At 43.9% G+C, this 18,085-nt stretch overlaps 1 protein-coding gene across 4 annotated transcripts in view; it reads left to right on the top strand.

Moving 5' to 3' along the window:
- larp4b (La ribonucleoprotein 4B) overlaps positions 1–18,085 on the top strand; it is a 36,112-nt gene that overhangs the window by 14,509 nt on the left and 3,518 nt on the right. The window contains exons 3-15 of one of the 4 annotated variants that reach the window (XM_076745908.1): positions 2,369–2,522; positions 5,775–5,948; positions 7,405–7,483; positions 9,387–9,523; positions 10,000–10,103; positions 11,786–11,896; positions 12,391–12,444; positions 13,742–13,948; positions 14,482–14,588; positions 15,012–15,275; positions 16,156–16,180; positions 16,463–16,633; positions 17,241–17,512. In XM_076745908.1, the coding sequence (XP_076602023.1) occupies positions 2,369–2,522; positions 5,775–5,948; positions 7,405–7,483; positions 9,387–9,523; positions 10,000–10,103; positions 11,786–11,896; positions 12,391–12,444; positions 13,742–13,948; positions 14,482–14,588; positions 15,012–15,275; positions 16,156–16,180; positions 16,463–16,633; positions 17,241–17,512 (1,859 nt within the window). Of the gene's footprint in view, positions 1–2,368; positions 2,523–5,774; positions 5,949–7,404; positions 7,484–9,386; positions 9,524–9,999; positions 10,104–11,785; positions 11,897–12,390; positions 12,445–13,741; positions 13,949–14,481; positions 14,589–15,011; positions 15,276–16,134; positions 16,181–16,462; positions 16,634–17,240; positions 17,513–18,085 lie in introns of all 4 variants that reach the window. The other 3 variants (XM_076745907.1, XM_076745910.1, XM_076745909.1) reach the window with 3 other exon arrangements.

The raw sequence follows: 18,085 nt of genomic DNA, 5'->3' as shown, positions 1-18,085 counted from the left end.
TTGTCTCCCCTGAAGGACTCTTGCATGTCTGCTGTCTCTGTCTGTACGCTCGCCTCCATCAGAGTGGCAGAGCAATAAACCCAGTGCTACTCCAGCTGCCCTCCAATGACACTGACAATAACTCGTCTCTGTCCGCCGTTCATGATGAATCACATCCTCTCGTCCCCTCCCAAAATACATCCTCAATCAGGGAAGCGGCTAACCTTTTCCTCCTCTGTGAAGGAAGGGAACATTTAAAAATTTTGAAAGGTCAAGTGGTGCCCAGAACGTACACATCCGGTGATGTCAGCAACAGTTTCTATGGCAGCCCGCTCGGACAGGAGTGGGAGTTTTACATTAGTGCAGGGCTGAATTATTAGCAGTGGCGGGGTGTGTGTCTGTCTGGCCAGACGCAGCCCTGAATAATCTCGCAGTGCAGCATTTGTGAAATACTACCCAGGAACAGTCTATGTTGCTTCTTATCTTGTATCTCGTATCAAGTCACCCCTCAGCTCTCTGTCCTTTAATCCATTTTCCTTTGTTTTTCTGACTGATTCTATATTTAACTCAACTTGCTGCTTCTTGAATAAGAAGAAGGTTTCCCAGTCTTTCTTTTGCCTCAACAACTCACCTTGTTAGCAGAATAATCTATTAAAACCAAGGCTCAAGAGGGCTGGTTTAATTTGAGCAATGCCTCTGGGTTGATTTAGCATGTGGATCACTGGAGCAGGCGTCGTTTGAGCTCAGGTGTGCAACTCAACACTCCCTGAACAGCTCCAGTATTTTGCCAGAGAATGACTCAGTGCAACAGTGACAAAACAAAAGCGGAGACGGCTGCTTAACAAGAGCAAGACAGCCAGTCAGCTTCTGCAACGTCAGCCTAGTCCACCGGGGCAGTGGAGCCTCAGTGCTGTCATCAGATTTGTTGAATCAACCCAGCGGCTCGGATCGGAGGGGCCAGACAGAGCGTGGCAGTGGCTGTGATTTGACGGGGACTGCCTACAGAGCTGTGGTGGTGGCAGCTTCACTTCAAGGAGCCCGGGTCATGGCTTAAGGCATACAATGTTGGTTGGGAGTCTTCCTCTGTCTGTCTGTGGAGATATTTAGACTCTAATGTGCGTTCATCATGGATTGGATGCAGTGGAGTCTTATACCACCACCGCCAGGAAGCACCTGGCCCGCGATGCCTCAGGACTTCAATGAAACGCTGGCTCTGACCACGGCTCTGGGTTACAGTCTGTTAGCCTGTGAGACATGCATGCTGAACTGCTGCTTTGATTCTGTGAGTATGTCCAGACGGCAGTAGGGCTTTATGGACCTGGTCTCTGTCTGCTTGTACCAGCGTCTCTGCTGTTTGCAGTGGTTCCTGTCAGATGGCGTGAGTCTGAGGAGTCTTGATGGCAGATGAGGCTTTCTTACGACATGATTGTTGAATGCCTGTTAAAGCAATTCTGTTGCTCAAGTCAGAAAATTCATTTGAATTGGGGCATTTTTGTAGACCATAATTGTTTGCCTCATCTATTAGCATAATGATCAGGGAAAGTAAGTCCTCCCATTCAACCAGTCTGATTGCAGACTCCTGCTCCTCGAATCACTTGGAGCAGTGCTCTGGTTTGTTCAGTAATGGACATTAAAGTGACTAAAACACTGTGTGATGATTTTTTTTTTCCTGTTCATTTTATCTATTTATTGATTTTTGGAAACTTTTGCAGTAATGGTTTTCCTGATGATGCTATCCATCACAAAACTGTCATTTAAGTGTAGTTCTGCAAGAAGTGCATGACCATATTCCCCTTCCAGTTAGATAGAAATAAGTCACTTCAAACCAGTTTCTGGTTTCCTGCCAACAGTTCTAACAGGCTACGTTGTCACATAAGCAAATACGACTTTCAAGCAAAGGATTATGCATGTATACAATGTATGAAGCACTATACGTTAGATTCTTCAGCTTGAATGTTGAAATGAGTGAAAATGAGTCAACTAAAAACACTGAGAACACCAAGATTGCTTTAAAAAACAAAATTTAGGAAACTTACTTTTAAAGTATACATGTAAGAGCGTCACAGACTGCAGTATCACCGTCAGATCCTTCAGTGGCCCTTTATCGTGTCAAATTTAAAATCACTAAAAAACTTAACATTTAGAAACAATCAGTTCGTCTTACTTTAACATGGAATCTGTTTTTGCATCTGTGCTCTTTGTCTTGTTGCTTGATGTTAGCATAGCCCGTGTTCATTTATATGCTGACGTTTGTCACAAACTTCAAATACGAGTTTTGTAAATACTTGTATATTTGCTTCTTTTCACTGTAAGCTGCTATTGCTGTGCTGATACATCATGCATAAGCTAACATTCACACCTCTGACCAAGCTCTGTGTTCTGTTCACAGGAATCCGCCAAGGTTTCAGACCTCAACCCCAATGCGAAAGCATGGGCCAACCACATGTTTAGCCTGGACCCCAGCGGGAGTGCAGACACCACAACTGCTGCCCTGCAGCCATGGAAGGAAGGCTGCGATAGTTCGGCCGACCCTGGCCCAGAAGGTCAGCCAGCGGTTTGGGATGCAGAATATACAGACCACTTTTTAGCATCTGTTATTTGACCATTATAGCAATTATATGACATCCATTAAGCTCTAATGATTTGCTTATATATATATATATATATAGTTTTTTCCTGTAGTAGTTGAAATGTCAGCTGAATTTTAAGCACTGAAGGTAGTTTAACTGTCAGCTGGACTTTTGCACAGTGTAGAAGGGTCGAGTGGACCCCAGGTCACACTTGCTAACATACCTGCCATGAAATGTGAATGAATGAATTACAGTCACACACTGGAAATTGGTGTGAAAGTCAAGTGTGGTTTTAGCACTTGAGGAGTTGAAGTGGCAGTTGAAGTGTAACAGCTTGTCGGTGTTGCTGCGAGTTGAAACGCTGAAAAGAGTTGAGCTATAATTTGGATTTGATACACTGAAAAGAACGGAAGAGTCAGTCGGACTTGACCGCTGCAGTTCATTGGTCAATTTTGAAAAACCAAACAGAATAGATGGGTCATTTGAGGCGTTGAAAGGATGTGAAGTGTTAGAATGATTGTAGCCAATTTGCTGCTCAGCTGCCAACAATACGGCGTATCCGTAATAATCGTCGAGCGACCGATAATGTTGCCGTGTTGAAATACCAGCTGGTCTCCACGCACAGACCTTTTTTTTTCCTTTTCAGAGTGCGTCTGTCCATTCTTGTCACTTTTCTCGTCACGCTGAGACACCTCTTAAATCATTCATACTCAATTTAGCGTGAGCTATGAATATTCCAACCACTGTCACCGTTCCCTCCACACAAATGACCGTAATCACTCACTTTAATGTGCCCAGCCAAGTATAGCCAATACACAGGCAACAAGGATGTGGTGGCGAACAGAAATTATTGATTAGTTTGACTCTGATTGGCATCCCAGCATATTTCATCTCTTATGTCTGTGAGGATGTGTGTGGAAAATAAATTACTGAAAACTGTAGACTTAATATAGTCCGTCCATTCGCGTCATATGCGTTTTTTGACCACTGCAAACTTATTGTGAATATGCCATAAGGGACTGAAAGTGCTTTTCTTCAACACCAACAGTGGCTGGTTCCTCCTCCTTATCTGTCGAAACTATCCGGACCCTCAGATGGGGTTTTATTTTTTATCTTTTGGCAAATAAAGATTTGTTAGAGAGCAGTGGTTTGGCTGTTAAGGTGACAGCGTTTACTGCTCAGTACCTCGAGGGACTTATGGATTTAATTCAGACACTTGAAATGGAAGCTTCCCACATTTTAACCTCACTACCATCACCAGTCTCATCCATGTTTCCTTTAAATGCCTCCCTTTCTAAGGATTAGTCTAAATCTGGGTCTGGTAAACAGGTTTTATAGGTATGGACTTGATTAAACTTCAACACTTTGAGTATTAACTTTGCAGTCAGTGTTTGGCATGTGTGTTGAAGCAGAAGGACGCACACCCATGCTTTCTTAACATTACTAAATGCTGTATATAACTATTGTATTATTACCTGTACTTTATGGTAAATAATTAACTGAACAATATAGACAGCCCCATTGCTTCACTTTATGTCAAATAACTGCAAGTGTTTTTTGCTTTTTGGCTGATCCAAGCACCGGTACCGTAGCAGCACGAGTAGACGTGCATCAGAATCCAGGCAGCAGCTGGTTGACTGCAGTTATTCTCACTAGCTAAGCTCCTTGTATGCTTGCTAATAATTTATTTGAAGAGTTGGGCCTCTGAGATTGACAGCATTGTGTTAAGAATAAAGATAGACTGATTTGCCAGAGTTAATTTGAATACATCAGTTTCGGACTAGATCATGATACCAACCATTTGTGATCCCAGTCTGTAATTTTGCCAGCGGCTTTTCTGCAGGAAACAACAATCCTTCCTCCCACACATGATCATGTTTTGATTCAGAGTATGCACAGAGAGGAGGGGAGGGCCACCACAAATAAATCAATGCACAGGAAGCACTGTTGTCTGAAGACAGTTACAGAGCATGTAATTGAAGGTTTACTACCTGCAAACACCAGTGCGATGCTGTGACGCATGCTGCACTTTCCATAGATTACCTGCCAATCAAACAGTGGGAGCGGCAGTGTGATGTCAGGTTTTATTTAGCATTGGTGAAGTGCCTTTTCTGTTGGCCTGCCATGGTGACTGTTGCAGCTTACGCAAGCTACTGAGGTCTTCTTATTTGTTTCCAACAAGTCTAAAGGATCAAATTAATGGCTTCTGGCGTGTAGCTTTGAGTGGGAAACAAAAACCTTCAATAAACCAGCTGTACGTGTTGTGTGGAGTAGCATCATTTTACATCACAGTCACAAGTTGCTGGAAGCATTTTAGGTACCATTTGAATATTAAAGTTTGGTTTAGTATTGTTGATGCTTTAGTGAGATTTATATGATACATGACCATAAATCCCCAAACGGTGGACGCTCCCTTTGTTTACGTCAGCCTCATATCAGGGACAGGTCTTCATTTCTAATCGGTTCATGGGTATATTTTATCATGTTTCTTCGTCTCTCTGTTGTGTTCCCTTTTCAGTCTGCTGTTGATGCTGCAAACACTTCCTTCATGTCTACCTGTTGTCATAATTGAAGTCAGTAACAGTGTTCGTTCTTCAGCACTAACTCAGTCAGTACAACAGTGAGTTCATGTCTTCCCCGGCACTCTGTCGCTCTGAGTTTCCCCTCTGAACGGAATCAGACGAGTTTCAGCATCATCGGCCATTACTGGTGACGGTCGATCAGTGTCAGATTGCACCTGTTTACTTTTTGGAAAATAAAACACGTTACAGTGGGATACAGTGGGATCTTTCAGCCTCGTGGAGCACTTTGTTTTGGGATTTGTCAGAGAAGGGCCTGTAACCTGGTGCGCTTTTGGAGAAAATTTAAGTTATTTAATAGTCAGTGATTAATTCTGAACATAAAATAGAATTTTCCATTAAGGAAAATTGACAAAAATGTTTGTGAATGCTGTCAGAAACATCTGAACCGACAGGTCAGACTGTTGAACAATCAGATCAGAACCATCACAATTGCATGTGGTGCATCTGACATAAACAGCTTCAGGTATTAATGGGAATTCATTTTTTGTTGCATAACTGCATCTTTGCTAATTATACATTTGTAGATGAGGCTCAGTTATGAGGCACTTTGTCCTGAAAAGCACCACCTTAATGTAAAATGGCTATTGAAATTTTCTGATACACCTTTAATAATTATCATGCCTCCCCTTGTTGATTGTCACAGGCTATGAAGCCAGTGAAGACAAGGCTTACAAGGAGCCTCTACTAACCGACCCAGATGAGCCTCCACCGGTACCAGTAATGCTGGCCGAGCCGGCCCCGGTGGCCTCCGTCACCCTGGAGTGCTCCGAGCCAGCCTACACAGAATACCCTGAGCCTGGGCAACCAGGGCGCACAGGTGGGCTGGTTAGTGATTGGTTGTTTGTTGGAGCAGACTGCAGGCTGATTGTAGGTGGTCAAAAAGTGGTCTTTGCTGAGGCTAATAGTATCTACTCATTCTGGTTGCAGGTTAAGTGAATGATCACAGTTACAGTTACTGAGGGATGCTTGCAATATTGCCTCTTAATTTTTCTTTTAAAGTCAGAGCGATTGGAATAAATGTTGTTAAGAGCTGTGCTCAACCTCAAGTAGCTGAATTTATTGTCTGGAAGCATTCAGTGACTGCTTAAGAGCTGTTTGTTGTTCTATGTTTTATTTATCACAGCTTTAAAGTTTCATTGAGCAGACACTGTCCGTGACAAGACATTTATTTCTAAATGTCCTCCACCTGAAGGGAATGTCAGCAACACCAAAGCTGAAGGGAGGTCTGGTGCTGAGAGAAATGTTATAAAACACTCGACATGTCCCGTTGTTTCAGGAGTCTCCACCCCACCAAACCATCACATCCAAAGGCCACTTTTCAGCTGATTGACATGAGCTCTGATTGCAAACGAAGCAAATGAACAAAGACCCCATCACACTATCAAATTGATTTGTTAACCAAACAAGTGAAAAAATCAAAAATGACGCTCTGGGTTTGACAGGTCTGTTTCAAGTCCTGCAGCTGAATTGTCAGTCAACTTCCCCCTCGATGAGTAAATTTGCTTGAAAAACGAAGGCGAGTCACACTGGCTGAGTCTCTGTTGAACTACTAACAAGTGTGCTGCATGTTTTGTGTCTATAAAAACCATTTTCTTTGACTTTTTCACATAAGGAATCCTTATAAGAGCAAAGCCTCTGCAGGCCTGTGGATCGGCAGGTGCACAGGAGACGACGGGTCGACGAAACAGCGCATTAGACTCCCTCACACTGTCCTCAGTCAGGGGTAGTAGCAGTGATTGGGATAGCAGCTCAGTCCATAATGGAGGGGGACTGGCTGGTGGAAAGGTGCCAGTTCACCTCTGGGACACTGCTGAGGTGCCCCTGAGCAAGGCATCTAACCCCTAACCACTCAGGACTTCACTGCACTGTGGCGACCCACCATCTGACATCTTTCCATGTTCATTGTGTGTTTAGGTTTTTCCCTGTGTGTGTGTGTGTGTGTGTGTGTGTGTGTGTGTGTATGTGTATAAAGTACTAATCAGAGTGTAAAGATGGATTTCCCCAAAGGGGCATCAATAAAAGAATTCTTCTTCTTCAGCTCAGAGAAACGTCATTATGGATTTCCTCTGATGAAAGTGAGAACAGTGTGCGGCAGCCTTTTGTTCTGTTTTGTTGACTCACAACTAATCCTTGAAGTGTTTGCTCAGCTCTTTCCCCACATCATGCTTCATATTCAGTTTATTTTATTTTAGTGGTTTGAATAATGTTCTGCTCGAGGACTCAGGGATTAGGATTTTTTTTTTTCATCTAAACTTGTCCTCGTTTGTCAACAGGCAGTGATTCCCAGCAAGAGAATCCCCAGGAGGGCTTAAGGGAGCACCTGAAGAAGACCTTGGAGTTCTGTCTTTCCCGGTTAGTTTACCTTGATAATTTCACACATTACATTACATCATCCTGAGGTACTGCGCATATTTTTTGACAGGACTAAGGCTAAGTTTGTTTTACAGCGAAGTTTTGTCAAATAGGTTTGTGCTTGTGAACCAAAGCAGGATGGTGCCGTTAGTTATTGAGGTCTTCTATGTTGTTGACTTGTCAGACGTCACGCTGTCATCAGCCATTGTCTATAATTAGTAGTACTTTTCTCTGGATGTGACACAGTAAAGAAGACAAAAAACCTCAGATTGTTCAGGAATTCCTTTAATGTAGAAGAGCAACAGGCTAAACATGTTAAAATCTCAGACTTCATCTGCTTTTCTCATTGCTCAGCAGCAGTTTCACACTTGTTAATGGGAAAAAGCACTTAAATTGAGCCACAGTAAGAAAAATTGCCTCTCTTTAGTGATCAATAAACTGACTGACTCAGTGGAACCCCCCCCCAGCTTAGCTTAACAGAAGTTGCATTACTGTTAAGCTAAAATGATGCTTCCATGTCAGCATAGCCTCGAGGGTCCACAAGGGTCCGTGTGGCTGAGATTTTGACACCCTCCCACCTCTGACACACCACGTGCAGAAACCCCATGCAGAATAAACCATGTGTGTTCACCTCTTTGAAGTATCCAGCAAGTAAACAAACGTGCGCCGTCGCCTGCATGTCATCGGCAGACAGCGTGTTGTTTGTGGTGTCGAAGAGTGAGAACTACACCGGCATCTAACCAGACCAGAGTGACATCTGCCGCTGACATCAGCAGTGCACTTTTCCTCGGTGAACGTTTGGCGGCTCGTTCAACGGGCCAACGTGCAGGACAGAGCTTGTTTACATGTGTGGAAGTCAGCAGTGAAGTTATTGTGGTTGTTGTTGTTGTTCAGAGTCTGCAGCTCTTGTGTTGCAGGCTGCTGTCGGGCTCAGTGTGACCATCTGCTCTGTCTGTGAACAGTGATGACGTTACTGCTTTACGCAATTTTGATTGGCTGTATTGAAACGGGATCTCCAACCACACAACGGCGTTCCATCAGTTGCGGAAAATTACATTTCTCCGGTTTGATTTCAGATTTTTGTGTGTGTGTGTGTCTCAAAGGAGACCACACGGCAAGTGATTCACAGAGCAGATAAGTAGCCACGTGTTTAGTTTCTAGTAGATTTTAATTCTCCACCTTATTTTAGTGTTGAATCACAGACTAATCTGCTCACCTTGCTTTTCCTGTCAGTTCTCTTCTACAGCTCTTCTTCAGTTCTACATGTTTCATGGGGGTTGTGATTTGTTGTCTCTCTCTCTCTCTCTCTCTCTCTCTGTCTGTGGGCGTCAGGCGTGGTCTGAATGAAAGCCTTATTTGAAACTGTTGAACGTCTGTGTGACGGCAGTGTAGCTGCTGGTTTGAAGGGAGACCTCACAGATTTTAACATTTCTTTTTTCATCAAGTGTAGCGTGCTGTTAGCTAGATTCACCAAACTACTGTAGAAAAAATGACACCCAAGTGACAACAACCAGATATGAAGGAGAGACAAAGGCCGAGAGGACAGAGCAACCCGAAGGGCGGCGTCATGTTACGAAATACTGGATGAGAATATATTCAGAGAAACTGAAACCATGAGCACCGACGTTGCGTTTCCTTTTGGAAAACTGCTTAGCTCACAGTTGCATAAGTAAAGCAGCCAAGTGTGCAACAGCTGTAGACTAAAGTTGCGAACAAGTTTCATTTGTGGTAAGAAGAGCACGGTTCACATTCCCAAATGTCACCCTCAGGTTTTCAAAGCTGGTGGACGTTCACCAGGTGTAAGGTTAAATTTCACCTCTGCACAGTTATAAGGGCACATCTGCCGTCTGAGCTGCACCCTGGAAGTATCACTAACCACCTCTGCCTCTTCTTTGTCTCTCAGGGAGAATCTGGCCAGTGACATGTACCTCATCTCCCAGATGGACAGCGACCAATATGTGCCAATTGTGACGGTGGCCAACCTGGACCACGTCAAAAAGCTCAGCACTGACGTGGAGCTCATCGTTGACATTTTACGATGTGAGTAGACTATCGAGTGTTTGTCCTCCATCGTTTACCATCCGCTTTGTGATTTGACTCACCTGCTAGAATCTCAGAGTAAAGCAGGACTTCGATGGTGGTTTCGTACATGCTTTGGAAGGCTGTATGACGAGACAAACCAACCAGGCACAGTGACTGTTAATCAGCATGTGGTTGGAGGTGATTTCCCAGGAGAGGTTGTTAAAGTGCATTCATCAGTCTTACCTGCTTGTGTTTGATTTACACACATAATTTACTATTTAAATTAATCCAATCTGGCTTGAAGCTTCACTTTTATGGCTCAGTGATGTGAGCAGTGTCGAGATTTTATATATGAAATTGGATGAGATACTGCGAACAAAGAAAGGTATTTGTGCTGCGGTTAGGCAGCGTGTGTCATTTTTTTTCACTGAGATTCAAGACACTCGGGTTCAACTAAATCTGTGAATGCTTCATTCTGTAATTTGCATCTGCAGCTCTGCCATTGGTCCAAGTGGATGAGAAGGGGGAGAAGGTGCGACCCAATCAGAACCGCTGCATCGTGATCCTCAGAGAGGTTCCTGAGAGCACGCCTGTAGAGGTCAGTGGATGTTCACCCTGTGTGATGGTCCGCGTTGTTTATAGAGTCCTTTGTCAGTCTTTTGATTCCCCCAACAGTTCTGCAGCATGAGTTAACGAAGACTAGGTGTATGATTATTTCATCGATAAACACTTTCACGGACTCAGCTCACAGCTTAAATACAAGCATAACATCCGTACGTTGAAGGCACTGAGCGTGTCCGGTGTGTGATTGATAGTTTGACGTTGCGCTCTGTTCACATTGTTGGTTTGTCTTTTATTTTCCGTTCTGGTAGGGCTGTGTATTTAAGACCACATGTGCATCCCCCCAAGACCACTCCGTCTTGGGGGGATGCACATGATCCAGAGATCATTTAGTCTGCAGAAGACCATCTGTACTATAGAATCAGCTGAATAAACCATGACAGCAGGGTGGTGTGATGACAGAGCCCATTCTGCATTCAGACGTCCAAGTCAAACGTCTCACCTGTTGGTCCCTGAACCTGATCAGGATTTTAATGTGGAGACACTCCATCGTTTCCACTAATGCAGCCACAGTCTAGGTTTTACCCATAGGCTACTGCGCGCACGCGTGCAGATTTTAGGAGGCTTATTGTTCCACAGGAGCCGTTTCCTGCTACAGCAGCAGCAACTGAAGAATCCTGAACAGTCGAGCAGCAGCTGTGGAATATTTGCAGAATGCTTATGATATCAGGACCACGTTTATCTGTCTCAGCATGACAGAACATTTCCAGTTCAACAGACTCAGAACTTAAGAGGCTTCTCACAGCGGTACATTTTCAGCTCCACAGTGTGTCAGATAAACCTTTTCACGTACGGTTATTAATGTTACTGCATCGTGCTGCGTCAGCGTTATATTAACATGGCAGAAAATGCTGTGTTAATGTTTATTTCAGCTGCAGTAATTGAGAATAACACTAGTGCAGCTGCAGATGCGAGTTTTCAAGCCCATTTTTTTGCAGATTGTCGTATGAACCTTCGTGGCGTGCCGTTGAATCTTCTTATTCCCTCGAGCTTGACAACTCTCATGTGGCCACTTTTCAAACCAAGCTAAAGTGGCTTTGTGGTCATCGGCTCTGTTCGTAAGAGTGACGCTGTGACAGTTCTGGGAGGGGTCTGACAGCTTTCTTCACCACTGATGAGGTCAAAATCAAGGCAGGAAACCTGTTATTCGTGCTATTATTTAATATAGTTATTCTGCAGCAAACACGGTGTGTGGAGCATCTTTAAATTTATCAGCCACGTGAAGTATTCACGGCTAACTGAATTATTTACAACAGGACTCAGACGTGATAATTGACCTTAGAGCTCTCTGGCAAACAAAGTGCTTCATGGAGCACCCCAGCCTGCAACCTAACATTCTGGGGTTATTTCCCAGACATGTTGTGTTTTGGGTTGTAATATTTATTTATTTTTGTTTGTTTTTGAGACTTTTTTGTCCAGTGTGTTAATTGGGGTGTGGCAAGCAAGTATGTATGTTTGAAAAGAGATGGGAACAAGCATGAAATACACCAGAAACTCAATCACAGAATGAAAAATTGAAATCTAACTAATAAATACGTTTTTTGTATGAGCCAATACTTTAATATGAACTGCTGTATAGCTGCTGTTTCTCTATTTTCAGGTTGTTTTAGTTAGCCATTATGAAAATGACTGAATTTCATCTCCTGGTTTGTTTTGCAGGAGGTCGAAGCTCTTTTTAAAGGGGACAACTTACCCAAGTTCATCAACTGTGAATTTGCCTACAACGACAACTGGTTCATCACCTTTGAATCAGAAGCAGATGCACAGCAGGTAACAACACAAGTGGAAAGTCAGTGTGTTATTTTCCTATTATTATTCGTTTTTGTCCCAAAGGTCAGGATTAGGACGAGCACGAAATGACGAGAACAGACCTCTGCCACGCTCTTCTGCAAGTGTAAATAAAGATTTGGCTAACTGCCATCCAGACACACGCCTCCCATGAAGTTGCTCAGCTGGCCTCTAGTCCCACAGGCTTATGGTCGAGTGCAGTTTTGCGTGATAGGTGGAGTTAGCCGGTCACCCCAAATCATGTTTGATTGGATAAATCTATGTAACCACCCCCGTGCTTGAGATGAGGTATCAGAAATATTTGTATGATTTGTAGGAAGAGAAAAAATAGAAATCCAAGCTTGCTTTTACCCTGTTTCAGTGACTGCACCCTTACTTTATATGTTATACTTGTCATTCATATTTCTGCTTATCGTGACGTTTAAAATCATCTGCTTTCCCTGAAACGCTGAAATGTCCACGTTCTCTTGATAAAGGCATATCAGTATCTACGTGAGGAGGTGAAGACCTTCCAAGGGAAGCCTATAAAGGTAGGAAACGCCTAAGTTCATTGAGTTTCTGTAGAAGAGAGCGATGTGTAAAGACCAGAGCATCGTGTATTTAACTTCGGTCAATATTTGTCAGATTTCAGGAAAGAAAAACTTTCAATTAAACACGATCAAATGCCATGTACAGATGCACCCTTTTTATTTCATCTCCTTCGTCATGCGTCTGTCTGTGGGCTGGTCTTTCATCTTTTGTGATAGTGGGACTACGTCGCCGTCACTTTCTGCACGTCAGTCCAAATTCAAATGTCTTAAATGTCGAATTTTCATCAGTGAAGGAGAGGATGCAGATATCTTTCCTCATGCAGAGCTAAGCAGTGTCACAGAGAAACACATCAAGGCGTCACAGGTCTTCATTTAGGAGGTTCATTCACAGGTTAAGTGACATCACATCTTTAAGTAGTTCTACTAATGTATGAAAATCCCCATTAACACCACAGAAGAAGAACCTCGCCCGACAGCTCCTTCCTTTTCTCCCACCGCCTTATATACCATATTGTTATATTGCACACAGCTGTGGATTTTATTTTTTTCTTTCATTTACTGCATTAATTATGCTTAATCAGTTCATTTAGTTACAGAACACAAAGCTAACTTCTGTTCCAACCTTACATTGGCTGATGTGCTTGACACATGAACTCTGCTTAAATTCTGGTCCAAGCATGAATGAACGTTGTGTCAGGCAGTGTGTGTGGGTATGCAGTGATCAGCAATAAACCAACAGTACAAGTACACATTTAACTAGAAGGCAGCCCTCAGCACAGTGCAGGTCTACACCAGGTGTAACTGTTAGCGTGGTATTCAATGGAAATTCAAAGCATAATTAAACAAAGACGTAGACCAAGGCTGATTTTTAGAAACTGCTTGAAGTGAACATTTGGACTCTTTGACTCATACCTGCAGATTTATCAGCAAAGCAAATTTGAGCACATTCCTCAAACTTCAGCGCCGCCCTTCCTGGCCCAGCTTTGCTTTTATTTTTGGACGCATAGTTCCCTATAATTTTAGACTTATATTTCATTAAATATTTTGTAAAGAATATATTGAAAATCGCATGCAGTTTTCCAGTAAGTGCCGGGTGTCGACTGAAACACCGGACATTAAAAACATTTTTCCAGCCGGCTGCTTCTTACTTTTCAAGTAACCCCACTGTCACATTTTAGATCTTGGCCACTTTTAACTATATCTTTTATCCAGATGAAGGATTCTAGTCATCTGAAGTCTGGCTCTTACGTTATCAGAGCTGCAGTGCTAACTTCCTGTCCTGTTGTGGCTCTACCAGGCGAGGATAAAGGCGAAGGCAATCGCTATCAACACTTTCATGCCAAAGAACGGTTACCGGCCGGTGGAGGTGAACCCGTACGCCCAGCAGCGCTACACATCCTACTACATCCCGCCAGTTTACAGCCCCCAGCAGCAGTTCCCCTTGTACAGCCTCATCACGCCGCAGGCCTGGTCCGCCACGCACAGCTTCATCGACCCCGCACTGGTAAGAAGCAGCTGATGAATTTGAAGTGTAGACTACAAATACTGCTGTTTTTCAGAAAGATGAGAGTAGTTTGACCTCATGAACGAAGACGTCTGTCACAGTTACATGTCACCGTGAGTTTGCGCTGTATTTACGTGGAAGTCAACACGCTTGTGGATGAGAGGTGGTACAACATGCCAGACGTATTTTGATTTCATGGCTTCAGGTTTATCAGATGGAAATAGTGGAATTCAGGGTGTCCTTTTCTGAACTGCTTACGTACAGTTTTAAAATTGTTTCCTTGACTTGGTCTTGAATAAAAACAGATTGTGATCTTGTAAATGCTTCCCAGAATTGGTTGGTTTAGAAACTTTATGTTCAATATAAAATTCAACTTGAAACTATTAAATTAAACCACCAGGTCCAAAAAACCCTTTTTAAATCACTTTGTTTCTGCACTCAGGCATCACTGCAAGCAAGCACTCATTCATTTTGATCCCTAAATATGTTGATTTCACTTCCTGTTAATTCACTTCCTGTTTTCTTTTAACCAGGTTGCACCATTTCACAACAACCAGTTCATCAATGGATTTACCACATCGCACAGTTTCAAACCAGCGACGTCCCCCCTCACTGTCAGACACTACTCGCCCAGGAACAGGTTGGTATCTCCTCCGTCACTGACACAGGGGAAAATGGTGGAAAACAAGCGTCTGTTAACAGAAATATCTCTGAGTGATAAGATTTCTTTAACTCCAGCTTTTGTTTCTTAACAGCGATGAGAGGGTTTGGAGTAGGAGGATGCTGTTACATTATCTACCTTAATAACTTTGCTTCATAGCTTTTGATTTCTTACATTTCATATTGTCTCTGTCGTATCATCGTGCAGTGTTCTTGTTGTGTATTTTGACTGAAGTTTGATTGAACACGTGTACTGCTACATCCACTGTGTTTCCCGAATGCCCAAGACAAGGGAGACAGTACAGGCTGATCCGATCTAATATCACTTCAGCCCACAGTCCTGAATACGGTTGAATATCCGATGAATTGAATGCAGTTTCAGGATTGTTCTTGTTTCCTGCAGGAATCACAGTAAACCTCACTTGAGGCCAACCATCCCCACAGCAGACCGCAGCACCGGCCTTCTGGACAACCCAGGCCTCTTTCCCAGCTTCCCCAGCGAGAGACTCAACGGGGTTCGCAGCAGTCCGCCGACACGACTCCCCACCAGCCAGCCCAGAACCAGGCTACCCTCCACCTCCGCCTTCCCACGCAGGGACACGGTGGGCACGGGGCGAGTAACTGAGCCCACGACCACAGATTACCCCGTGGGTGTCGGCAGAGGAAGGTATGTCACCGCTCCAGTGCACAATAATGCTCAATAACAGCACCGTCCTGTCCTCATAGTACACGTCTGCACAGTTTGAAAAGTATGTCATTCGCCAATTTTCCAGGAAATGTAAAATTATAGGAAAACATTTTTGTAAGAAATTGTGCAGTAAACCACAAAGAACATCAGAAACTTCATCAAACAGCAGTGCCTTAAATCTACATTTATTGATCCTTTTTATCCACACTCAGCCTGCTGTCAACGTTCAGGGCCAGGACGCATTTAAGGAATGACGAGCAGCTTTATGTTTAAACTGGGCAGATACTCAGTGTATCTGTAAGACCCCTTTCTTCAGCCAAACTGTATGTATGGATAGCTGAAAGACAAAGTACCTGGAGGTACTCTGATCCAAAATCATTCGTACTTGAATATCCTCCAACAGGAGCCGCGTTTAAAAGGTGTAACTCATCAGTTTCAGATCAGGAAAACTGTGGAAAGTTGATCTTTAAAAATGATTGAATTAATATTTTCAGCAAACAAAAGCATGCACACCTGACGCACAGCTGTAAGCTCTGTAGTAACGCGTGTTTGAGCTATTATCAGTTCATTTCTGTTGTATAAATGGGGAAAAAAGGAGAAAGTTGCTCAGAAAATCTTCACTGTTAACTTTGCTGTTCATCTGCGTTAACAGAGCTGAGATGTGGCCTAGTCCGTCTGAGACATAAGCCGTTCACTGGCTGTCAATCAAAAGATGGGAATGCTCTGAAGTATGATTGATATGATGTAGGAGTGATCTGTGTCTTTACATTGTGAAAGGTTAAGTCATTGTTTCAGTTAGAGTGGATGTTTGTAAATTGAAGTGTTCTCTTTCTTAAAGGAAAAATGTTTCTGCTTCTAGGAAAAAGAGGGACGAAAAGTTTACAGTAAGTACTTCTTTGGTGTCCCCCTTTTCAGTCTAATGTAGCTGTATTTAGATCTTAAAAATATGTAGCTTTTGTATGAATTAAGAGACCAGTTTAAAGGAAAAAGTGAAAGCAGGATTAAATGTATCCTGTCATGTAATGACGCGTTAATGAGCGATCAGTTGGTGGACGCCCCGTCAGCTGACTGACTCTCTATTGCTGTACTTTGACTTTGTGTTTCAAGGTTGTTTCCCTTCCTCTGCGAAGTTGTGTGCTGACTCTGTGTTTGTTGACATCATGCAGAGAGTGACGCCTCAGTCGCCGCCGCCTCCTCCCAAACCCCCGTCTCCGAGCTTCGAGCTGGGTCTCTCCAGCTTCCCTCCCCTGCCGGGAGCAGCCGGCCAGCTCAAGACCGACGATGTGTTCGACAGCCGGCTGGCCAGCAGCGTCGTTGTTGGAACCACAAAGGAACGGGTAAAGACGAAGAGCTGAAGGAGCATTCTATGTATCTGTGTGCTGTCTTTTCACCTGCAGGTAAAGGTCTTCAGGGGTCCACCTGAAGACCCTTGAAGACCTGTATGAGTTGGGATCCACATGTTATGTGGTCAGTCGGCTCAGGGTCAGGTCTCAGTGTATTACACCGGGTGATGTTTAACGGACACCAGGCTGAAGACACATTTTTAGGAGTGAGCATCGCGTTGAAGAGGGCTAAATGATTTCCTGAGGGACTCCCTGGACTCCCCTCCTTAAATCTCTTTTAAATCAACTCTCCATATCAGCAGATTGATTCACAGATACTCTTCTTCATCAGTTGCGTTCCCTGTTTTTAGCTGAAATCACCACTCGAGAGCAGCCATGACCTTCAGATGCTGCTGTGTTTCAAATGTAATGAGGAAACAGTTGTAAGGATTCATAGTTAAGAGCACAGAGATTTATCAGATACTCCTGTTCAGGCGATATTTATGTAGAACTGAAAGGTACACTGATTGGTGTTCGTACTGTTACTGCTACAAAGCAATAAAAACTTGCTTGCCTCACTTGAAGTCTCTTCCTCTTCGTTCTTTGTGTGTTTTCGTTGCAGAATGTAAGTGCTGATTCCAGTACCGGAGGAGGTCTCTCTCCAGCGGGCCCCAAAGAGCCGCTTCGGTCCTCCACCTCTCCGATGCCCACAAGCTTCCAGCCCACAAACTTCCAGCCTTCGCCAACCACCTCGACCCCAGCCTCAGCCTCAGCCTCAGCCTCAGCCTCAGCCCCAGCCCCAGCCTCAGCCTCAACCTCAACCTCAGCCTCAGCCCCGACCCTGACCCCAGCCGCCGGCCCACCACACAGTCCCGCTCCGTCCCTCCCAGCAACGTAAGAACCACTCTGAATCATTGAATCTGAGACGCGTCACAGGGTCTTTTTTCTGTCCACTGCTGTGTATCCAGGTGTGCGTGTGCATGGAAGATACTCATTATTACTGGTGCTTTTTCAGTAATACTTACTCACAACCCTGATTCCAAAAGTTTAGACTCTGTGTAAAACATAAATAAAACAGAATGTGATCTTTTCCTTTTTTACACTGAAAACAGCACAAAAACAATATATTTAATGTTTCTCCTCATCAGAATCGGGGTTGTAGAACTGTGAGAAATGCTTCGCTGTTCATCACCTCTGCCCGGCTTTGCCGCACCGCCACAGTTCACCTGCAGAGCTGTTAACGGCTCTGCACATCGAGTCTCCACATGTTTTACTTATAGGGCTCGAATTTCACACTGGTGATGGAGGAGGAAGCAGCGCCGGCATCTTGTTGAAGCGACGGTTCATGCACGGCGCTGCTCTCCGTCACGCTCTTCTACCTCTCCCTCATATCGAACCTTCTCTGTTGCAGTTACATCTGCAGTCAGAGCGTTTTCCCGTGTCGCTCGGTGCGCAGTAACCCTGCAT

This window comes from Chaetodon auriga, chromosome 12 (assembly GCF_051107435.1).
Source record: "Chaetodon auriga isolate fChaAug3 chromosome 12, fChaAug3.hap1, whole genome shotgun sequence".
Taxonomy (NCBI): Eukaryota; Metazoa; Chordata; class Actinopteri; order Chaetodontiformes; family Chaetodontidae; genus Chaetodon; species Chaetodon auriga.
The sequence above is the reverse complement of the archived record's forward strand: the minus strand, read 5'-3'. Positions and strand labels throughout refer to the sequence as shown.